The following is an 18,659-nucleotide window of genomic DNA, read 5'->3' on the forward strand; positions in this document are numbered from 1 at the left end:
ATAGGAGCTAGTAAGCATTTTGAAATAAAGAATGTCTCTTGAAGAAACATCTACACCTTTAAAATTTTTTTCATTTCCTATCCTTACTGGTTACTGGGCTGATTTTGTCACCATTATGGTCAAATGAGACTGTTCCTGAAATTTTAAGCACTTTAACTTCCCAAAGTTCAGCATATGAACACAATAAAGCAATGACATAATGAAAAACAGCACATTTCTTAGCAGGGCTCTTCAACTTGGAATAGAATAAATAGAATAAAAGATTCTATAAACATGACTATACTTTTTTCCTCCAAATGAATTAGAATTCTAATACAACAATAATTAAGAAACTGAGAACTCAGATATGTTCTCTGTTTACTTCAACGTTATAGTATATAATGTTAATCTTCGCGTTTTATTTCTTGCCAAAGGTAAAGTAGGCTAGGACTGGTCTCTAGGATACTGCAAAGAAATTCTCTTACAAATTACCTACATGTGCAGAACTTGCCACATCCAAAGATGAAATGCACAGAGACAACAAGAGCAGTACTGTCAACAGCCATATGGTTTTATGAGCCTTAAACTACCTCCCAGAGCAGCTGGTATACAATCTTACTACAGTTCCTTCATAAAACCTTTACAGTGTTGTTTCATTTCAGCCAGTTTCTCAAAGCAGCTACTGAATATTATTACACTTCCATTGCACGAAAGCATTCTTCCATCCACCAGGGAACTGTTTAGGGATTCCAGTTTCTTTACCTTAGGATTTTACCAGCAATTAACATATGATCATAGTACTGAGAAGATATTAATACATTCTTGCCTGAATGAGGGGGAGGGGAAGTTCCTTTCTACTAACTTTGGAATTCCATTATGTGCTTTTGCAACTGTTCTGCATTATTTCTATTATTATTAGGTCTAGAGAAGGACTGACAATACTAGACAGCTTGATTTTTGGCTTTTTTTTTTTTTCTCCTTGTCCCTACATCTGCAAAAATAAAATGTAGAATGCACTTGCAGAAGTTTTAGCCATTCTTCCATTAAATGCTTGTGGAAGCACTTGGATGATTTATTGACAAGAAGCAACAATTATAATAATCTGGCCTCAGTTCACCCTCCAATTTTTTTACAGAGCCTGATATACAATCTGAAAGAAAACATCTCTTAAAAAATAAGGAAACAAAACAACACAAAAAACCTGATCAAAAATCAATCTTAGTATCCATATCAATCTTATCAAATTCCAGGCCTTACTTAGAAGTTATGCCACCTATCCCTTACATTTTTAGCAGGAAGAAATATAGAGATTTAGAGGAAGGAGACTTCCCAGTTGACCATGCATAAGGTTAGCCCTAAATTTCTAAATTTGCTTGTCTTTATGACAAAGAATCTACACCTCATTTTTTAGAAAACATTTTCAAAAATCTATTTAATGATGATGATTATTATACTGTGTCTTATAACTGTTATAAAGTATTGTGTGTCTAAAAGTTTGATTTTTCCTATTTTGCACTCTACCCACTGGATCTCACATTAAAAAAAATCCATCAACATTAGATTTTGCATAAATTCTGAAAACAGAAGTCAAGAGCATCCTTACTTTCATCACTACTTTTATTTCTTGAAAGGTTTCATTACAAAATGTGTCTTCCAGGGCACAGTTCACTCCCAGGTATCCTATGAATAGTACCAATTTTTCCCCTGATCTCTTAAAAGAAGCACCAATTCTTAACTGTAAATGGCATTTCAGTAATGCTTTTGCCAAGATTTCAGGAAGGGATCACATCACCTTTTTTCTCTTCTCTGTTTGTTTGGACTATCCTTAAAAAGATCCCATTAGCTCTTTTCAGCTAGAGCAATGAAGAAGCAGTTTACAATCAGTTGGTAACCTATACCAACCCTTAACATCCTACCGTAATCCCTGCTTTCTTATATATAACTACTCATACCATTATTCACTGCTAGGTATATGATGTTTGTTGGCTTATACTAAAATTTGTGCTATGTAATTCTGAATCTTACCATTTGAACTTGACTGCTCTCCCTTGTTATTTATCATCCATGCAAATGTCAAACTTCTAATTTTCTTTCCAGGATTGTCACATTCATTTTATAATTGGTAAGACAGCTACAATATTGTCCCAATACACAAGTGTTAATAGACTGTCTGTTAGAAGCTGCCCAACATCATCCTCAGAGATAATTAAAATTATTTTTAAAGAAAAAACCAAATTGGCTTACAGTTCTTGAAGCAGGGCTTAGCGTTTAGCTAATTACAGAACAGTAGCAATTTTCCCTCACATCTGGCAAATGTGAAAACATTTCTTTGCTTCCGTTCTCCATTTTTAAGCATCACTTTTCATGGCTGAGCTGATGTAACTGCTGTCTCCCACCACAAAGGCACTGCACTCACTTAAAGCCTGGATCATACCTAAGAAGGTGATTTGGAATACCAGAGATTTATTCAATCAAACTGATGGCCTTCTATGGTGAGATGACTGGCTTAAAGGATGGCAGAGAAAGACGTGGATGTTTATCCTGACTTTCTACAAGCAAGACCTTTCAACACTGTAATAACCTCAGTGATGAGCTACATAAGTGGACAGTGAGGTCATCTGAAAACTAAGTGAACAGCTTAGCTTAAAGCATTGCCACCAGTGGTATCAGACCAGTTGGAGGCAAGTTACTATTGGAGTGCCCTAGGCATCGACACTGGTTCCAACCTTGTTCAGCTTCATCATTAATAACCTGAATGGTGAGACAGTGCACCTTCAGAAAGCTTAGAGATGACGCAAAATTATAAGGAGTGGCTGATACACCAGGTTACTGTGCAGTCATTCAGAAGGACCACAGCAGGTTGGAGAAACAGTCCAACAAGAATCTCATGAAGATCAACAAAGGCAAGGGCAAAGTCCTGTCCCTGAGGAGGAACTGCCCCAAGCACCAGTGTATGCTGGGTACTGATCAGATGGAAATCACCTGTGCAGAAAGGAACCTGGTAGTCTGGGTGGACAGTAGCTAGACCACGAGCCAGTAACGTGCCCTCGTGACAAAGGCAACCAGTGGTATTCTGGGCTGTATTAGAAAAAAACATTCCCAGCAGGTTGAGAGATCACCACAAGGTGATCCTTCCTTGTCCTCAACATTGAAGAGACCACATCTGGAGTACTGTGTCCAGTTCTGGGATGCACAGCGCAAGAAAGACAGGGACATACCAGACTGAATGACCAAAGCCTCTGACATATTAGAAGAGGCTGAGACATGGGACTATTTAGCCTGGAAAAGATGTATATGAATATCTGGTGGGTGTGGAGTAAAGAAGAATGAGCCAGAGACTTCCCAGTGATATCCACTGAAAGAACAAGGCACGATGGACATTGACTGAAACTGACAAACTTTTTTCATTGTGAGAGTGGTCAAAGACTTGTACAGGTTTCCCAGTGAGGTTGCAATGTCTGCATTTGGGAAGATACTCAAAAATCTGACTGGAGAAGGTCCCGAGGAACCTGTTCTAGCTGACTGCTTTCATCACCTCTGCTTCAAATAAGAGCTCTATCTGAAGTTGTGCATGCTACTAAGTTAATGCTTTTAAAATAAAGATTGTTTAAGAGACAGATTACTTTTAAGAAGAAACTAAAAAGAAAGAGTTAATTTGTATGACATATTTTTCACCTAGGTAAACAGCAAAAGGTATTACATGCTCAAAAGTACATTTAAAAGAAAACAAATGTTTGCTTTGGTATCTTCCTCTTGGTGGTGGTTGTGTGTGACTCAAACTTTCATGTGGCAAAGTCCAAAATCTTTGTAAATAAGATTTAGTTTGAATGTTTTTCCTAATTTGAATTATTAATTATAGCTTGCTTTGAGCCACTATATAAAAATGGTAAGAATTTGCATTGTTCCTAATTTCCTTCTGAGGTTGGTATATTCAGTTTCTCTTATATTTCTCTTCACATCAAATTTGCACATTTTTTGGGAACAGGTGATCAGTAAGCCATTTTTATATTCACAGATCTAATTTCTATTACCTCTAGCTAAAATGCAGACAGTGCGCACTGAATAAAACATATTTATTTTGTAGTACTAACATCAGACAAGAATCTTAAACACCAAACAGAAAATGCGACAACATTCTTAGTTTAAAGCTCTAAGAAATAATATATTTTAAAATTCCTAAAGAAACCACCACACTAGATTTTATGGTTAATCTACAAAGCACATATCTTGCAACCATGGATTTATAAATTGCAAAGCAAAAGGACAGATGACTTTGTAGGAGCTTGTATACAGTAAGCAGCCATTAAAATCTGCAGATATTTGGCGGGGGGAACTAAAAACAATGAGAAAGATTAACTACTACAAGGAAGCCAGAACAAATCATACCTGCAGCATTATAAGTTACTTACCAATAGAGATAGGGTTTATCCTTATCTACATTGATATTGTTTAGTGGATCCATACGAAACCAGGTGTTAAGAGTAAACCCATTTTGATAAGGCCACTTAGCAATAGGAGGCAATGCAATTGCCTGGAAGAAGAGGAAAAAAACAAAGAAACAAAAAAGTTAATTTTTTGAGAAATACTGTTAAAGGTAATGTCTTTCTAAAATCCTGTTGTTCTAGATCTGTAGATCTGCTTTAACTTTAAATAATACAGAAAAAACTGCAAATAGTGCTTTTGAATAAATGCATTACTTTTCCATCTATTTTAAAATACTTTAATTTTTAACTACATAAATTCTATCACTAGAGGACACAAAATTATATTAACAGAACAAAAATAGAAAAATACTTCTGCAAAAATTAAACTACAAATTTAGCTTTCAATAACTATTAATCTCATCTATAAACTTAAATATTAAATCAAATTAATCAACAGATCATACTATAAAGATTCATTGTTAAAACTACAGTATAAAAAAGGTTGTTCTCTGGATTGTAAGAGCACTGTCAGATTTTTTTTTCCTATGAACAATTAGTAAGGTAAGAGAGTGAAAGTTTTACTCCAATTCCCAGTTAAATACATCCATAGTAAGGGATGTCTTGGGAAGAAATTAAATTTTTCAATATTTCACTTTTATGGGCTGACTGATGAAGAGGTTTCAGAGAACTCCTTATACCTGGGCAAGGCCCTGAATAACGATTAGGGAGGAAATGGAAGATATAACAGCTTTCCGGTACCTAAAGGGGGCCTAAAAGAAAGCTGGAGAGGGACTTTATGCAAGGGCATGTAGTAATAGAAGGGTGAGTGAGACTATTCTATGATTCTGTGACTGACTTTTCCATCATTTTTATATGCAAGGCAATTGCTGATATAATTTTAAGAGCAGAGAAATAGGAAAATCACAGAAAATTTTATAATTAGATACAGCAATGTGCTCTGATCATGCTAGTACTTAGGGAGACAAAAGAAATAACACCAGTTCTGCTTCAAGCTTGGTACTAAACATTTAAAGGAACACCTTCAGGATATGCCTGCTGAGAGGGAGTTTCCTGCCTGAAACAGAAGAAGAGCTGCTTGATGACAAATGGGAACAACACCTAGGAACCACCACCACTGATGTCCAAATGGAGTGACTAACATGCCACCTACACAGTCTGGCAGAGATGTAATACAGTTCTGGAAGAGCCCTTCAGCTGGGATAGCATATCACTAGACTGGTTCAGTAGACTCTTGGCTCTTTTTACTGCCACTGAAGTCTTGGTTATACAAGCAGCATGCACCCAACTTTAAAGAGGGCCAATCTGATATTTATCATGCCAATTAAAAATTATACTGTTTCTTTGTCTGATGTCAACACAGTACATCACACCTGAAAACTTGAACTCAGTGCTAGTGAACAAGGCCCTATCCATTCTCTTCTAATGAAGTGCTTTGTTTTTTGGGTCATTTTATAAATATTTGCCCTTGGTCCACTTCAGAGGATGTATCCTCTCCAGAACTTCATAGTGTAATTCAACATGCACTACTCAAGAAGTGTAAATTTGAAACTCACGCTTCTTTATTTACAGGTTGGAGTCAATCTTGAGTGCTATGTAAAACAAAATCCTTGAAGGATCCAATCCAAGAAAAGAGAAATGTGTACTGGGCATTTCAATTAAGAGCTTTACGCTCCTGTAACTGATGCATATCTTTGGACAGGGAGGAATATCTGAAATTCTTTCCCTGCAAAACCTTTTTTGAACCTCTGATATGTAATTAAATTTAAGAGAGAAATTTCATTAGGGTTTGCCTCCGAAGCCCAGAGATGTCAAAGCAGTACGTGCCATTGTAGACATTCATATTCTGCAACACCTGTCTTGTTGCTGCATATACTTTTAGCAGAGGTTAACTGTGGCTTTAATTTAGCAGTACAAAATGAAACTTTCCCTTTCAAAACTCATTAATTAATTCCTTACACAACCTGAACTATGCATTTTGCTGACACATCTGTTTATACAGCTGAATATCCAACAAGATCAAAGAAGTCATTAGCAAAAATAACCCAGGTGTAAAAGAGCGATTTTCAGCCAGTTTATTTCCCTGATGCAATCTGCCAAACCAACAACTGTATTCACAAGAAATGGAGGCAGTGGTTTGTGCTTGAAGAAGATTATCAGTGCTACTAATAAAATGCAAGTAGAGTAGCCTTCAAGCACTGGCATGAGAAAACAGGAATTTCAGGATTATTTTCTATTAAAGGATTCCATGTTCTACCATAAGTATATCCTGATCCATACCAGAATAGAACTGAACCTCAAATATGTATTACTTTGCTTTACCCATTTGTATTTACTCTCAATAATCTATAAATCTGTATACAATATTTTAATTTATTTGTAGCTTTTTTTCTGAAAGTACACGCAGTCAATGAAAGAGAGAATATCCATTTGGGAAGGTTTGGAAAGGAATACAATTTTGCCGTTGTAAGTTATCTCAAAAAGAAAAGCCAAAAGAAAACTGCATTTAAATCACTGCCTTGATGGAAAGTAAACAGCTGTTGGAATTCAGATAAACAGGAAAATTTATAATAAAATGTATGACTAAGCAGTCACCATGAACTGTGATGACATGGAGTAGTTCATTCCTAGATTTTCCTCAACCCTCTCCTTTATATAATATCAATCACATTATTCTAATAAAATAACACTGTTCTTTGGAATTTTCAGGTTTCACTTTTACAGTAACTTCCCCAAACAAAAATCTGCTGCTTGACATTCCATCCTCACAAGTGCAACTTTTCAACAACACAACTACCTTGCAAATCTATGGAAGAAAACGTGTACACTACTCAAACACCTATTTCTCCTCTTACTTCCTTTTCACGCATTTCTGAAACAAATTAAAGGAAATGCAAGCAAGGAACCATTTATTTCTTCCTGAAATTGTAGTATTTTGGTTGAAAACTTACTGCAGCACTACAGCCTGGGAAGTTGAAAAAGGTATCAGGCCCATGTCTCTGTGGCATCTGATTAAGGACTGATAATAATTTAACTGCGTGTCTTGGCTGTGAAAACAAGAAAATTGCACAAAAGTCAATACAATCATTTTTGTACTCTATAGGCTATTATGCAAAGTGGACAGTTTTCAAACACAGCAAATTAACTCTGAAGTAGTTAGCAAAAATATTTCTTAAACATATGTTCAGTCAACATGAGAAAAACAATTAATTCAAGTTTATATGTCCCAGGGGACAATTTACGTTAACTTTAGTCTCTAATAGAATGACATTTAATGCTTTATCTGATCATAGCTTACCCAGATTCCATTTTCGCCTCGAAGCATGCTGAACAAAAGCTTCAACTCTTTGACAGTGATGCTGTAGCTGGCAAGAACCCCCAACATATCAACTAGGAGATCTTCAAAGGAAAATAAAGTTATTCTGAACTGTGAACTTAATTGTTTTGACAAAAAAAAACCCTGAAAAAATTAATACTTTTAAAAATAAGTGTATTCACAAATTCTAAGAATTAAATTTATTGCCTTAAATATTTCACAAAGGATCTCATGTTCTCATTGCTTTGGCATTTTTTTGAAAAAAATTACACGTGCATTTTTAAATTTTGCATCATACCTTGAAAAAAAAATTAAATTTATGGAGAATTAATTGTTCACATTTCACAGCATTCATCACACATTATAAACTTCTAGCTTCCTCTTTTCTGCTGTATACTTTTGGGATAAGAGTTCCTTCCTTCCTCTGAAGTTAGTATTTGTCAAAAAATTTTGACCTAAAAGATGTTTGTCCTTAACTTAAGTGCAGCACATTATACTGATAATTTGTATAGTTCCCATATTTTTGCCACAGTGGTAATGCCTCTGACTTTTACCAGAAGGAGAGATCTGGGGAAAAAAAAAATCCTCCCCCCATCCACACCCCCCCCCTAAACAACAAAAACTCCACAAAACCAAAGAAAAACCTAACAATCAAACAAAAACAGAAGCAAAGCAAAAGACCCACAGGGAAAAAAATTCAAAAAATCATAGTGAGAAAACAATAAAAGAGCATGATAAAAAGAAGTGATTGCTAACAAATTTATGTAATACAGCTTTCATTACAATGTCTCAAACCCCATAAACTTTTAGAGTAAGAACATTAAATAATCAGCCTTTCAGGGAGTATCAGGTTTAAACCTACTGCTAGTGACTGAATTTTTATTTTAAAAAACAGAATTTCATTTTAAGAATTTGTTAGCTTGTGGGATGTTGGACCTTGCCTTATACTCACACTTTCTTCTGGAATAAAATGCACTACTAAGAATTACTATTTACTCTAGCAGGAGGAAAAGTAATTTGCTCATCTTCACAGATGTGCCATAAGAAATTTAATGCAAAGATCAAGCAGTGAAGTACAGAGTTTCGACCTTGGGAGGGGGAGGCTGCCGGCAGTCACCCCAGCGTGACTCTCCATTGTCCCAAGGAGAGTAGTAAGATATTCTCTGCTAATTCTTTTAGTTGATAGACCTTGGGCTACTGATCGGGATTATATATATATATATATATATTATTTTGGTTTTTGTTCTTCCCTTCCCCTTTCCCTTTTCCCTGTGAAATTGTATATATATTTTTCAACTGTACATAACTGTAAATATAAGTGTAAATATATTTATATATATTGCTTTGTCTCTCTCTTGTTTTCGGTTATTTTGGTGGTTTTTTTTCCCCCTCTTCTCCCTTGGTTTGAGGTGGGGGGGACTTCTTGTGGTAAGGTTTGGAGACTTGGCAGGGAGCCAGCTCTAAACCATAACACACATTTACAAGTACTGCAAAAAAACCCATACTTGGTGAAACACATAATTTGTGAATCTATTGGTCTGTTATACTTCAGTCTGAATCTCACAGTACAGTATTTAGCATAACACTTCTAATTTTAGCATTTACATATACATTGCTAATCAACAAGATGTTGATTATAACTTGCTTTGAAAAATAGAATGTAGCTTTTCCTAATACTTAATATTACAGATACCCTTATACTGGGAAAAAAGAAAAGTCAAGGACAAAATCATTCCTCAGTAATCCAGTTTTCATGCTGCTGTTATCCTCCTCTTCCTTCTCATGTGAAATCCTTGCTAGTTCACTGTTCCACAAAACCTGTTTATGTGTCAGGAATCAAATCATCAACTAAAACCTTAGAATTAATAAAGGTAAACATCTTCAATCTTTCCAAAGTGCCTCACAATTTAACTATCCTATCAGTCACAAACTATATAAAAATTACGAACTACTTTCAAACTGAGTTGAAAGAAACTGCCTAAGTTCCCCCTCAAGGAAAATAAATACAATCATATGTATCTCTTCAGCTGCCATACTTAAATGTGACAACCAACCCTACTCCTCTAACCAAGTAATCCAGGATTACAATCTGTACCCTGTTACTGAGAGGATGTAGTATGGAACAGCATAAACTCCTTCAAACATACTCTGAAAACCTTAGCTGTGCAATAACCTCATCACTTATTTTCAGTAAGCAAACAAAGTATGCTATCTTTTTAACACCACAAAAAGTTATAGGATGTTAAAAGCCACATGTATAAAAAATTAAGAGATATGGGAGGGATCACAGCTATACATTAGGAAATGATTGTTTAACATAATTTATATGTCCAGCATTGAAACCTATGAATAATTTCTGATATGCTATAAGATGAGGTTATGTTTAAAATGGACCATAATAATTCTAACATCCAAATAATTAAAAATAATCAATGCACTATAAAGCCAAAATATTACCTTATAGTTAGGAAGTCTAACTGTACAGTTTTTAATTATATTAAAAATTGCTTTTTTATCACCAAGATAACATTATCTTCTCAGATGAATTAACAGGCAGTTATTTTTAACAATGTATCTACATATATTTTAGACTAAGAATATACTTTTGTCGCTTTCCTGAAATTGATAAAATAGTAATTCTGACTCAATAGCAGTACTAACCAAAATATCACTTTAAGTAAAAACCAAGACATCCCACACCCTCTCATAATCACAAAACACTGGCAGTTCCAGAATGGAATAATATTTTATCAGTTGGCAATTTTTTACCTGCAATCATGTCGTCCACAGTACTCATCTTCAGCAGTACCTGTTCAATTAAGCCAACTTCTGTGCTAGTCTGTAAATTACGCACACTTTTACGTAGAATTGCTGTGAACATACTCCAGATTTCTGCTTGGCACGTTACATCACAGTGCTCCAAAAGCTCTGACATGCATGTAATGCTCTCTGCATCCTGGATTATAAAGTTCATCTCTAGATCAAATTCGCCACCAACCAGCTAAAAAGGAAAACAAGAACAGCATTACATTGTGAAATACATTGTTTAGTGTCTTTCATACCTTCATTGTGACCAATACTGAATATATTTTACATGATGAGAGAGGCAAATTGATAAGAGAAACTCACAGCTATGCTCTCTAAGAGCAAATTAACAATCATGGTATATAAAACAAAGCTTGTAAAAATACACACATAAAATATACCATAAAATACTACCTTCAATTTGGTCACAGTACTGAATGTAACATTTTAATCAAATCAAATCAAAATATATTTGAAATATTCCTCTCTATGAAGTAATTGAAATGGTAGCCTGGCTCAGACAGATGTAGTGCAGAACCTGAAAAGCTCAAAAGCAACTGAGGCTTTTCTACCGTTCTCAGAGGACACCTGAGATACCTTAGCTTTTTCTCTGGCTATAAGCCAGCATTTGTCCTTAGTTACGTATTTGCAAGACCTTACTGCCCTTTCCATTGTCCCACCCAAACAGTCGTGTAGTCATGCCCAGAAAAAGAATCAGTGATCTGCTCTGGACCAACACAGACGCAGCAAATTTGCGTAATTATATCACAGATCAGCTCACTGGGAGGTCAAGGAAACCTACTCCTGGTGAAAGGGAGAGACTGCACTAGGAAAGGCACAAGCACTCAGCTGACTCCTGTCCATCCAGATACTTGCAAAACACTATCCACAGTCCTGAGCTCTAATTAAATAGCACAACTACCAGGCCTGTATTAGGAGTGAGGGAAAAAAACACCAAAAGAAGATATAGTCAGATATATCTTCAGGAATGGAATTCAATAATTTTGATCAGTCACCTATGTAACTTAAAAAAGGTGAACTCAAAAGACCCTACTGAATTATTCAGATTAGTTTAAAAAAAAAGATTCTCCTTTTAATGGCAAAAACCTTTCAATTTTTAAGGAAACAAAGCCTGACTCTCATGCATCCTACTTTATCCTAGTAACTTGAAGAATTTTGAAAGCACAAATGTTACATTTCATACAATCGCAGAATGGTTTGGGTTGGAAGGAACCTTAGAAGATCACGTAGTTCCAAACCTGCTGCCTTGGGCAGGGAATCTTCTACTAGACCAAGTTATTCATGGTCCCATCCAGCCACCTCTTGAATACCTCCACAACCTCTCTGGGCAACTTGTTCCAGTTCATCAGCCCTATAGTAAGGAATTTCTCCCTAATATCTAATCCAAACCCATCCTTCTTTCAGTTTAAGACCTTCCCCCCTCATCCTATCACTACACGCCCTTGTAAAAAGTCCCTCTCCAGCTCTCTTGCAGGCCCCCTTAAGGTTTTAGAAGGTGATATAAGGTCTCCCTGAAGCTTTCTCTTCTCCAGGCTGAACAAACTCAACTCTCTCAGCCTGTCAGTAAGTCATTTCAGTAACTGCAGATATATTATAAAAAATAGAAAAAGAAATTAATTCTAAAATTATTCTAAGACATTCTTTCCTGTTTGTTTCATGAAGTAATACAATTAAAATTGCAATAACATGTTTTAATTAAAGATATTAAAGATATTCAAAGAATTAATCTCTTACAAGTGCATAATTTCAACAGTCACCTCTAACAGAAGGCAGTTCTATAGCCTACTTAAAAGCAGTTGATATTGCCTTCAAATTAAACTCCAAAAAAGAAATAAGTTGAAATACTATGCAAACTTTTTTTTGATGGCTAAACCTATCCAGATATTCAAAGACTTTCTTCATACCCAATCTTCAGATAAAATTAATACAACTAAGCAAGTACTAGCTTTGGGTCCCACCCTAATTCATACTTTTCATTCACTTTCCAATTACTTTTTCTCTATCAATTAATTGCTAATAGGCAATTTATAATTTTCCAACATAATAACTTCTAATATGCTAAATATATAAATTGACTACCTTCTTAGTTCTCCTGAGATACTTAATTGCATTCAAATAAAACTATTAACCTAATTATAATTAGTACTTGTAATGGGTTTGTTACCCTCTCTGAGAGGGAAAGGGAACTAGGATAGATCACCTGATGTATATTTTACCAACAAGATATTCCATACTATGTTACATCAGCTCAGATATAAATGACGGGAAGGAAGTAAGGGTTTTCTTCTCTTCCGGATAGCTGCGTGGTGGTGGACGGGCTGCTTCTTCGGGGGAGAAGAGCGTTTGTTGTGGGGAAATAATCTTTGTTGTTAGTTCTTCTCCATGTGTATAGTTTTATAATTTTTTTTCTCTCTGTGTACATATAAAGCCATCTTTCTTGGCCATTTCGGTTTTCGTAGTTTTTCCCTTCTTCTCCCTCTTTCCTCCTCCCCTTTCCCTCTATAGGGAGGTTGGGCACAGGCCCAGTGAATACCTGGCGTTCAGCCAAGGTAAACAATAACAGTACTTTAATTTAAAACTTGTGACTGCATATCACATATTTGCATATTTGGTAAACACATAATGTGTACCAAGGGAAGGCAAAAAAAATTTCAATATTAGAGGCACAGAATTTCTATGGTCATTCTTTAGAATAATGAAATTAATTTAACAGAGTTTTTATTCTCTTTTCAAGAAAAGGTGGAGTTTCTATTTCTGAAAACACAGCAACTGGTGCACACTTCACCAGCAATCTGGGTTGTTGCGTTTTCAGATATCTCTTCACCTGGATAAGCCTCTCTGATATTATGTTAAAAACACACAGCGGTAAAACAAGCACCTGTAGAAGACATTCAATTGAACTCACTTAGATGCTTATCCTAAAATGAAATTAAACACCTTCTGGAAGTATCTACTTTTTTCCATTTCTTTCCATGGAGGAAATCTAGGATGAAAAATTGTATTTGCGGAGTCTTCAATACCGGGCACATTCAAAAGCCATCTGCTCACAGACTTGGACAACTGGCTCTAGTTGGCCCTGCTTTTGCAGGAGGGTTGGATAAGAGAACCTCCAGACTTTTGTTTCAGCTTCAACAATTCTATGTTAATATTTAGATACACAACTTTCAGATACCAAATTTAGGTGAGATGAATCCCACCATTTGTTTTTGATAACATGGACTTAAAAACAAGGAAAAATCCAGTAATGCTTCAGTTGGAATTAAGAGGTGTAATAAAACTGATCCCCTTTCCTCAAACACTATTCATTGTAAAATTCTTGCTAAAGTAATAAGCTAACATAGAATGAGTAAAACTATGCAAATAATTCATTACAGACGCTAAAATAATTCAAACTGTATTTGCTTGCTAATATAAATCAAGATACTAATATGTAACATTTAAAAGACTGAAACAGTTTCTATATTGGTATGAAGTGATGGGATATATCAGTACTGTTAAAAACAAGCTGTCTCTCTTTATAAAACATCTCAGCAAATCTGTATCAAAATACACTGAATGCTAATGAAATTGGTTTTATGGAGAATCTTCTACTGGGCTACAAACTATCCAGTAGGATATTTGTCCATTTGCCAGAAAGAGATTTATAGTCCATCACAGAGACTTCTTATTTCATCAAAGAAAACTTTGTACATTTTAAAATGTACCTATTTGCCCATAACTGCAGTTTAAGCATATTTCAAGCCACTAACAATGATCATAATTATCATTAAAATCAACTTCTTTAATAAAGGAAACAAATTAATGAACTAATTAGCAATGATGGCAAAAATTTAGGAAAGCGGGGGAGAGTAACTTCTTTAAGGTAGTCATCCTAAAAACCATCATGAAATAAAAATATTAACAGTCATGATAAAAGTAGTTTCAGATGACTAGGAAAATCTAAACAAAAATGAAGTGAGTACACAGAAATAAATTAACATGGTTAAATTGTGTTCAAGAAGTAATACAAAGCAACAAACTCTTCTTTAAAATGTGCACAATCGAATGCAATTCAGCCAACAAAAGAAGTAAAAGATTCACTACAAAAATGTATCCTCTAACGACATTTCTGCACCTGCATTTCCCAAGGAAGATAGTAGGTAGACAGTTTTCACAACATGGGGAGGTGATCAGCGAAGAACCACAGTGATAATGAGCTGGTAACATGTGCTGATACTAATGGAAGCACAAAGTTTACTGAAGAACCAGAAATCACTAAATGCAATTAAAATCCACCAACTACTGAGAGTTGTGAAGATTTTTCTGATATCAACTGGCTGGGCAACCATGAATAAAAATTCAAAATTAGTAAATGCAAAGTAATACCATATTATTATAGTTTTACTCATGTGTATGTACAGAATGACAGGCTCACGAATCTGATATTATCAGCCAGAAAAGAGATCTTGAAGTCCCTGTGGGTACTACTTCAAATAATTATGCCATATTAAAAACTGTCAGTAAGCAATTAAAAATTGATACTGAATTTACAATTTTGTAAGTTGGGTACAACTGTGGATGCAACACCACATACCAAAAAGTTAAATCCTACTGCCATGAAATAACTTATTTTTTATATAGTATATAGAAGACTTCTGTAATAAGACAAAATTCAGCTGGAGTACAATATGAACACATAGATAGAAATCCTTACAGGAGCCAGCATACCGTACCATAAATCAGTGTTCTTTCCATATCATAGATCTCAAATACAATCTTTTTTCTTATGTCAAACACTCAGTCTTTGCATTCTTCAAGGGAATATTTAATATTCAGTAAAGATTGCTTTCACTGTGATTAAGTATCCTGAAATATTGCTTGTACTTTATCAAGCTCGTGTATCACTTTTTAACTATTCTGCATCTTTCACAGCATGGTTGTAGGAAATGAATCCGCAAACTAATGTTCAGATCAAGGTTCCAAGTCAGACTGTGGTCAACAAACATAACTCCTCCCGAAGTCATACTGAACTGGCAGTAATAAGCAAATTAGACTATATTCCTTATCCTGAAGATGTTTACAATGACAGGTTGACACTTGCAAATTGCTCCAAGAACCTACCTTAACCTACACCACCATTCTCAAATGCAGCTGCTCTACTCAGAATCTCCATTTTTCTGAATACAGTGGCTACTCTTCAGTAAGTTTCTGCCATTCATTATGCTGTGCAATAAAAGTGTTTCTTCCTAAGCTGCCACATCTATGCAGAACTTAGGCTGATCTTTTATGCCCTTTTGATTTAGAACAGAGATCATCCCCCAAAACAGAGAAGTTGTCTACATATCTCAGATAGTATATTCATACCAGTTCTTGAAATGGAATAAAACGTTTGCTGCTGAACATCTAGAATCAAATTGTTAACTTGTGAAAATTGGAATTATTTAGTATCAGATTTTTCAAATAAGGTTCTGAAGAATGGATTGAAGTTAACAGAAAATAGAATATTTTAGTTGGAAGGGACCAAGAACAATCACCTAGTCCAACTGCCTGACCACTCCAAGGCTGTCTGAAAGTTAAAGCAGGTGGATAACACCATTATCAAACAGCTACAGGTTTGGGGCAACAAACACCTCTTCAGGAAGCCTGTTCCAGTGTTTGACCAATTTCTTGGTAAAGAAATGCTTCCTAATATCCAGTTTAAACCTCCTCTGACTCAGCTTTGAACCATTTCCTTGCCTCCTGGCACTGGATACCAGCGAGAAGAGCTCAAAGCCTCCCTCTCTACTTCCCCTCCTCAGGAAGCTGTAGAGAGCAATGAGGTTGCCCTTCAGGCTCCTTTTCTCAAATAAAAGATGCCATCTCGATTTGAAAATTCATCAACTGAACACAGCAAAAGAAACATAGAAAAGAAACAGTCAAGGGCAGTCAATCTTAGAAGACACAAATGGAACATCAGCATACCACTGAATGGTGAAAAATTCAAATAAAGCAGCAGTATAAACTTATTCTAGGATGATTTAAAAAAAAATAAAAATCCTGAAGATATGAAGGTTTTTCAACACAATTTCATCCATGATTAAAAACCCCAAGCAACTGTCAAGCATAAGGCTCTTAGGATGTGCATGAGATACAAAAAGAAATTTTAGAAGCATTTGCTATTTTTTTTGTTAAATGAAATGCATTAGTGCATTCTGCTAAAGAAAGAATGACAAAGTAAAACAAATAGAGTAACAACAATAAAACGTGAAAATCTGAACTGCAGGGAGAGCAAATAAAACATTTTTGTTTGCAATTATTTTCAAGTGAAATAGATGAAGTATCAAAAAATTTTAATAGTCTATCTTTCTATGCTCTGCACTCATACTTTGGAATAAGTTTCATGGTATCTAAACTGGATGTTTCTGTTTAATATTTTTCACATATTTCTCCCTACTTCTCTGATTTGCAGTCTTAAGAACTACTAACCAGTACTATCAAAACTTACTTTTAATCATTAAGACAACATTTTTCTCAGCTTTTTTTGCTTCTTCAAATGTCCTCCATTTCAATGATGCATACAAGAAGAAGATATTATCTATATCCATCTGCTATTTCTTTTCTTGTATTTAATCCCTACACAGTTCTGGGTAGGCAAAGATGCTTCTCAGTTTCACATTCATTGATCATAAAGTGAAATGTGACTGCACTTATCTATCACAAAACTAAAGCTCTTTATAGTAACATGTTCAGCTTTCAGTACTTTGAAGAATGAGCTTGTTATTATACAAGCTTAAAAATATCTTGGTGATTTAAATTTAATTTCTTATATTTTCTTTTGGGGAGGAGGATACTGCTGTAGGTTTCTGTATTGCCCATATGGTGCTGTGTTTCATGTTTGTGACTAAAACAGAGTGCTGATAAAATACCAATATTTTAGCTATTGCTGAGTGGTGTCTACACAGTGTCAGGGCTGACTGTTTTTCACCCGCCCTCCCAGCAAGCGCCGTGGGGGAGGGCAATGGGTTGGAAGGGGACACAGTCAGGACCACTGACCCTGCCTGACCAAAGGGATATCCCACACCACCATGCTCAGCAAGAACTCGAAGTAGTAGTCTTTCCAAACTAGGCACTGTACACAGACTGGCTGTGCATCAGTCTGCTTATGGGAGGTGGTTAGTGATTGCCCCTGCATTACACTTATTAAACTGCCTTTATCTCAATCCATGCACTTTTTTCTTGCTTTTGCTCTTCTGATTCTCTCCCTCATTGTGCTGGTGCATGTGTGTGAGAGAGAGAGAGAGCAGGTAAGGTAGTGAGTGCTTATTTACTGTCTGGGAACGATCCATTAGGGTTTAAAACTTTAGCTTTTGTCCCTGAATTTATTTCACACAGTTAAGCTCACTGCTCAATTCAGTAACCGCTAATGAATTTTGTGTAAGTGGTCTTAACAAACCACTGAAGGAAAAAACTGCAAGTTACACAGTATCAACCCATAATACAGTATAGCAAACTTTGCTTATTAAGGGTATGAACCCAACTAACTAACCTTGAGCATGGCCCCCTGAGTTCTTCCTAAACCGTCACACTTCTGTGTTTGTCTCAGGATATTAAAAATTCAAATTCACTGAATACACTATAAAGCCTGTTTATTCCCCATTTCAAATAAGCCTGCAATTCACACCACTATTACACTGGGAGAGCATTTTATCATGCCTTCTCCCATCCCACAGTAATTTTCTGTAAGTTAATAATTTTGATTTTTTTTTAAATTTTAGATCATATTTTCCAAGCATGAAGAGAAATGATTAAAAAAAATTATTTGAAATGCTTGGAAGATAATATTCACTGTGAAAGAACAAAGACCCTATAGGCAATAGAGACTAACTTTGCACTTACCAATGCCCTCCTGTTGTCATTATTATGTGCCTCGGAACATCATCTTGGGACATAAACCAGGAAGAGACAGTAAAAATTACTGAAGAACTGTCTACCTTCCTTCAGTTTCTGTGAAGACAGTTCTAAATAAGATCGCTGGCATCAGCAGTAAGATTTTGTACAATGAATGGACAAAGTTTGTAACTGCCAAACAGAAACCACCTTTGTTGCAAAAAAATTACACACAGGTTTATTAGGTACTA

General features: G+C 35.5%; 1 protein-coding gene across 1 annotated transcript in view; it reads right to left on the reverse strand.

Annotated features, from left to right (window-relative positions):
- Positions 1-18,659, reverse strand: part of NBEA (neurobeachin) — a 451,136-nt gene that overhangs the window by 353,604 nt on the left and 78,873 nt on the right. The window contains exons 2-5 of the mRNA XM_027677697.1: positions 10,507-10,738; positions 7,720-7,820; positions 7,373-7,468; positions 4,389-4,510 (exon numbers count right to left, since the gene is read on the reverse strand). Of these exons, the coding sequence (XP_027533498.1) occupies positions 4,389-4,510; positions 7,373-7,468; positions 7,720-7,820; positions 10,507-10,738 (551 nt within the window). The remainder of the gene's footprint in view (positions 1-4,388; positions 4,511-7,372; positions 7,469-7,719; positions 7,821-10,506; positions 10,739-18,659) is intronic.

The sequence above is a fragment of the Neopelma chrysocephalum genome, unplaced genomic scaffold (genome assembly GCF_003984885.1).
Source record: "Neopelma chrysocephalum unplaced genomic scaffold, ASM398488v2 Primary Assembly neopelma1_43, whole genome shotgun sequence".
Lineage (NCBI taxonomy): Eukaryota > Metazoa > Chordata > Aves > Passeriformes > Pipridae > Neopelma > Neopelma chrysocephalum.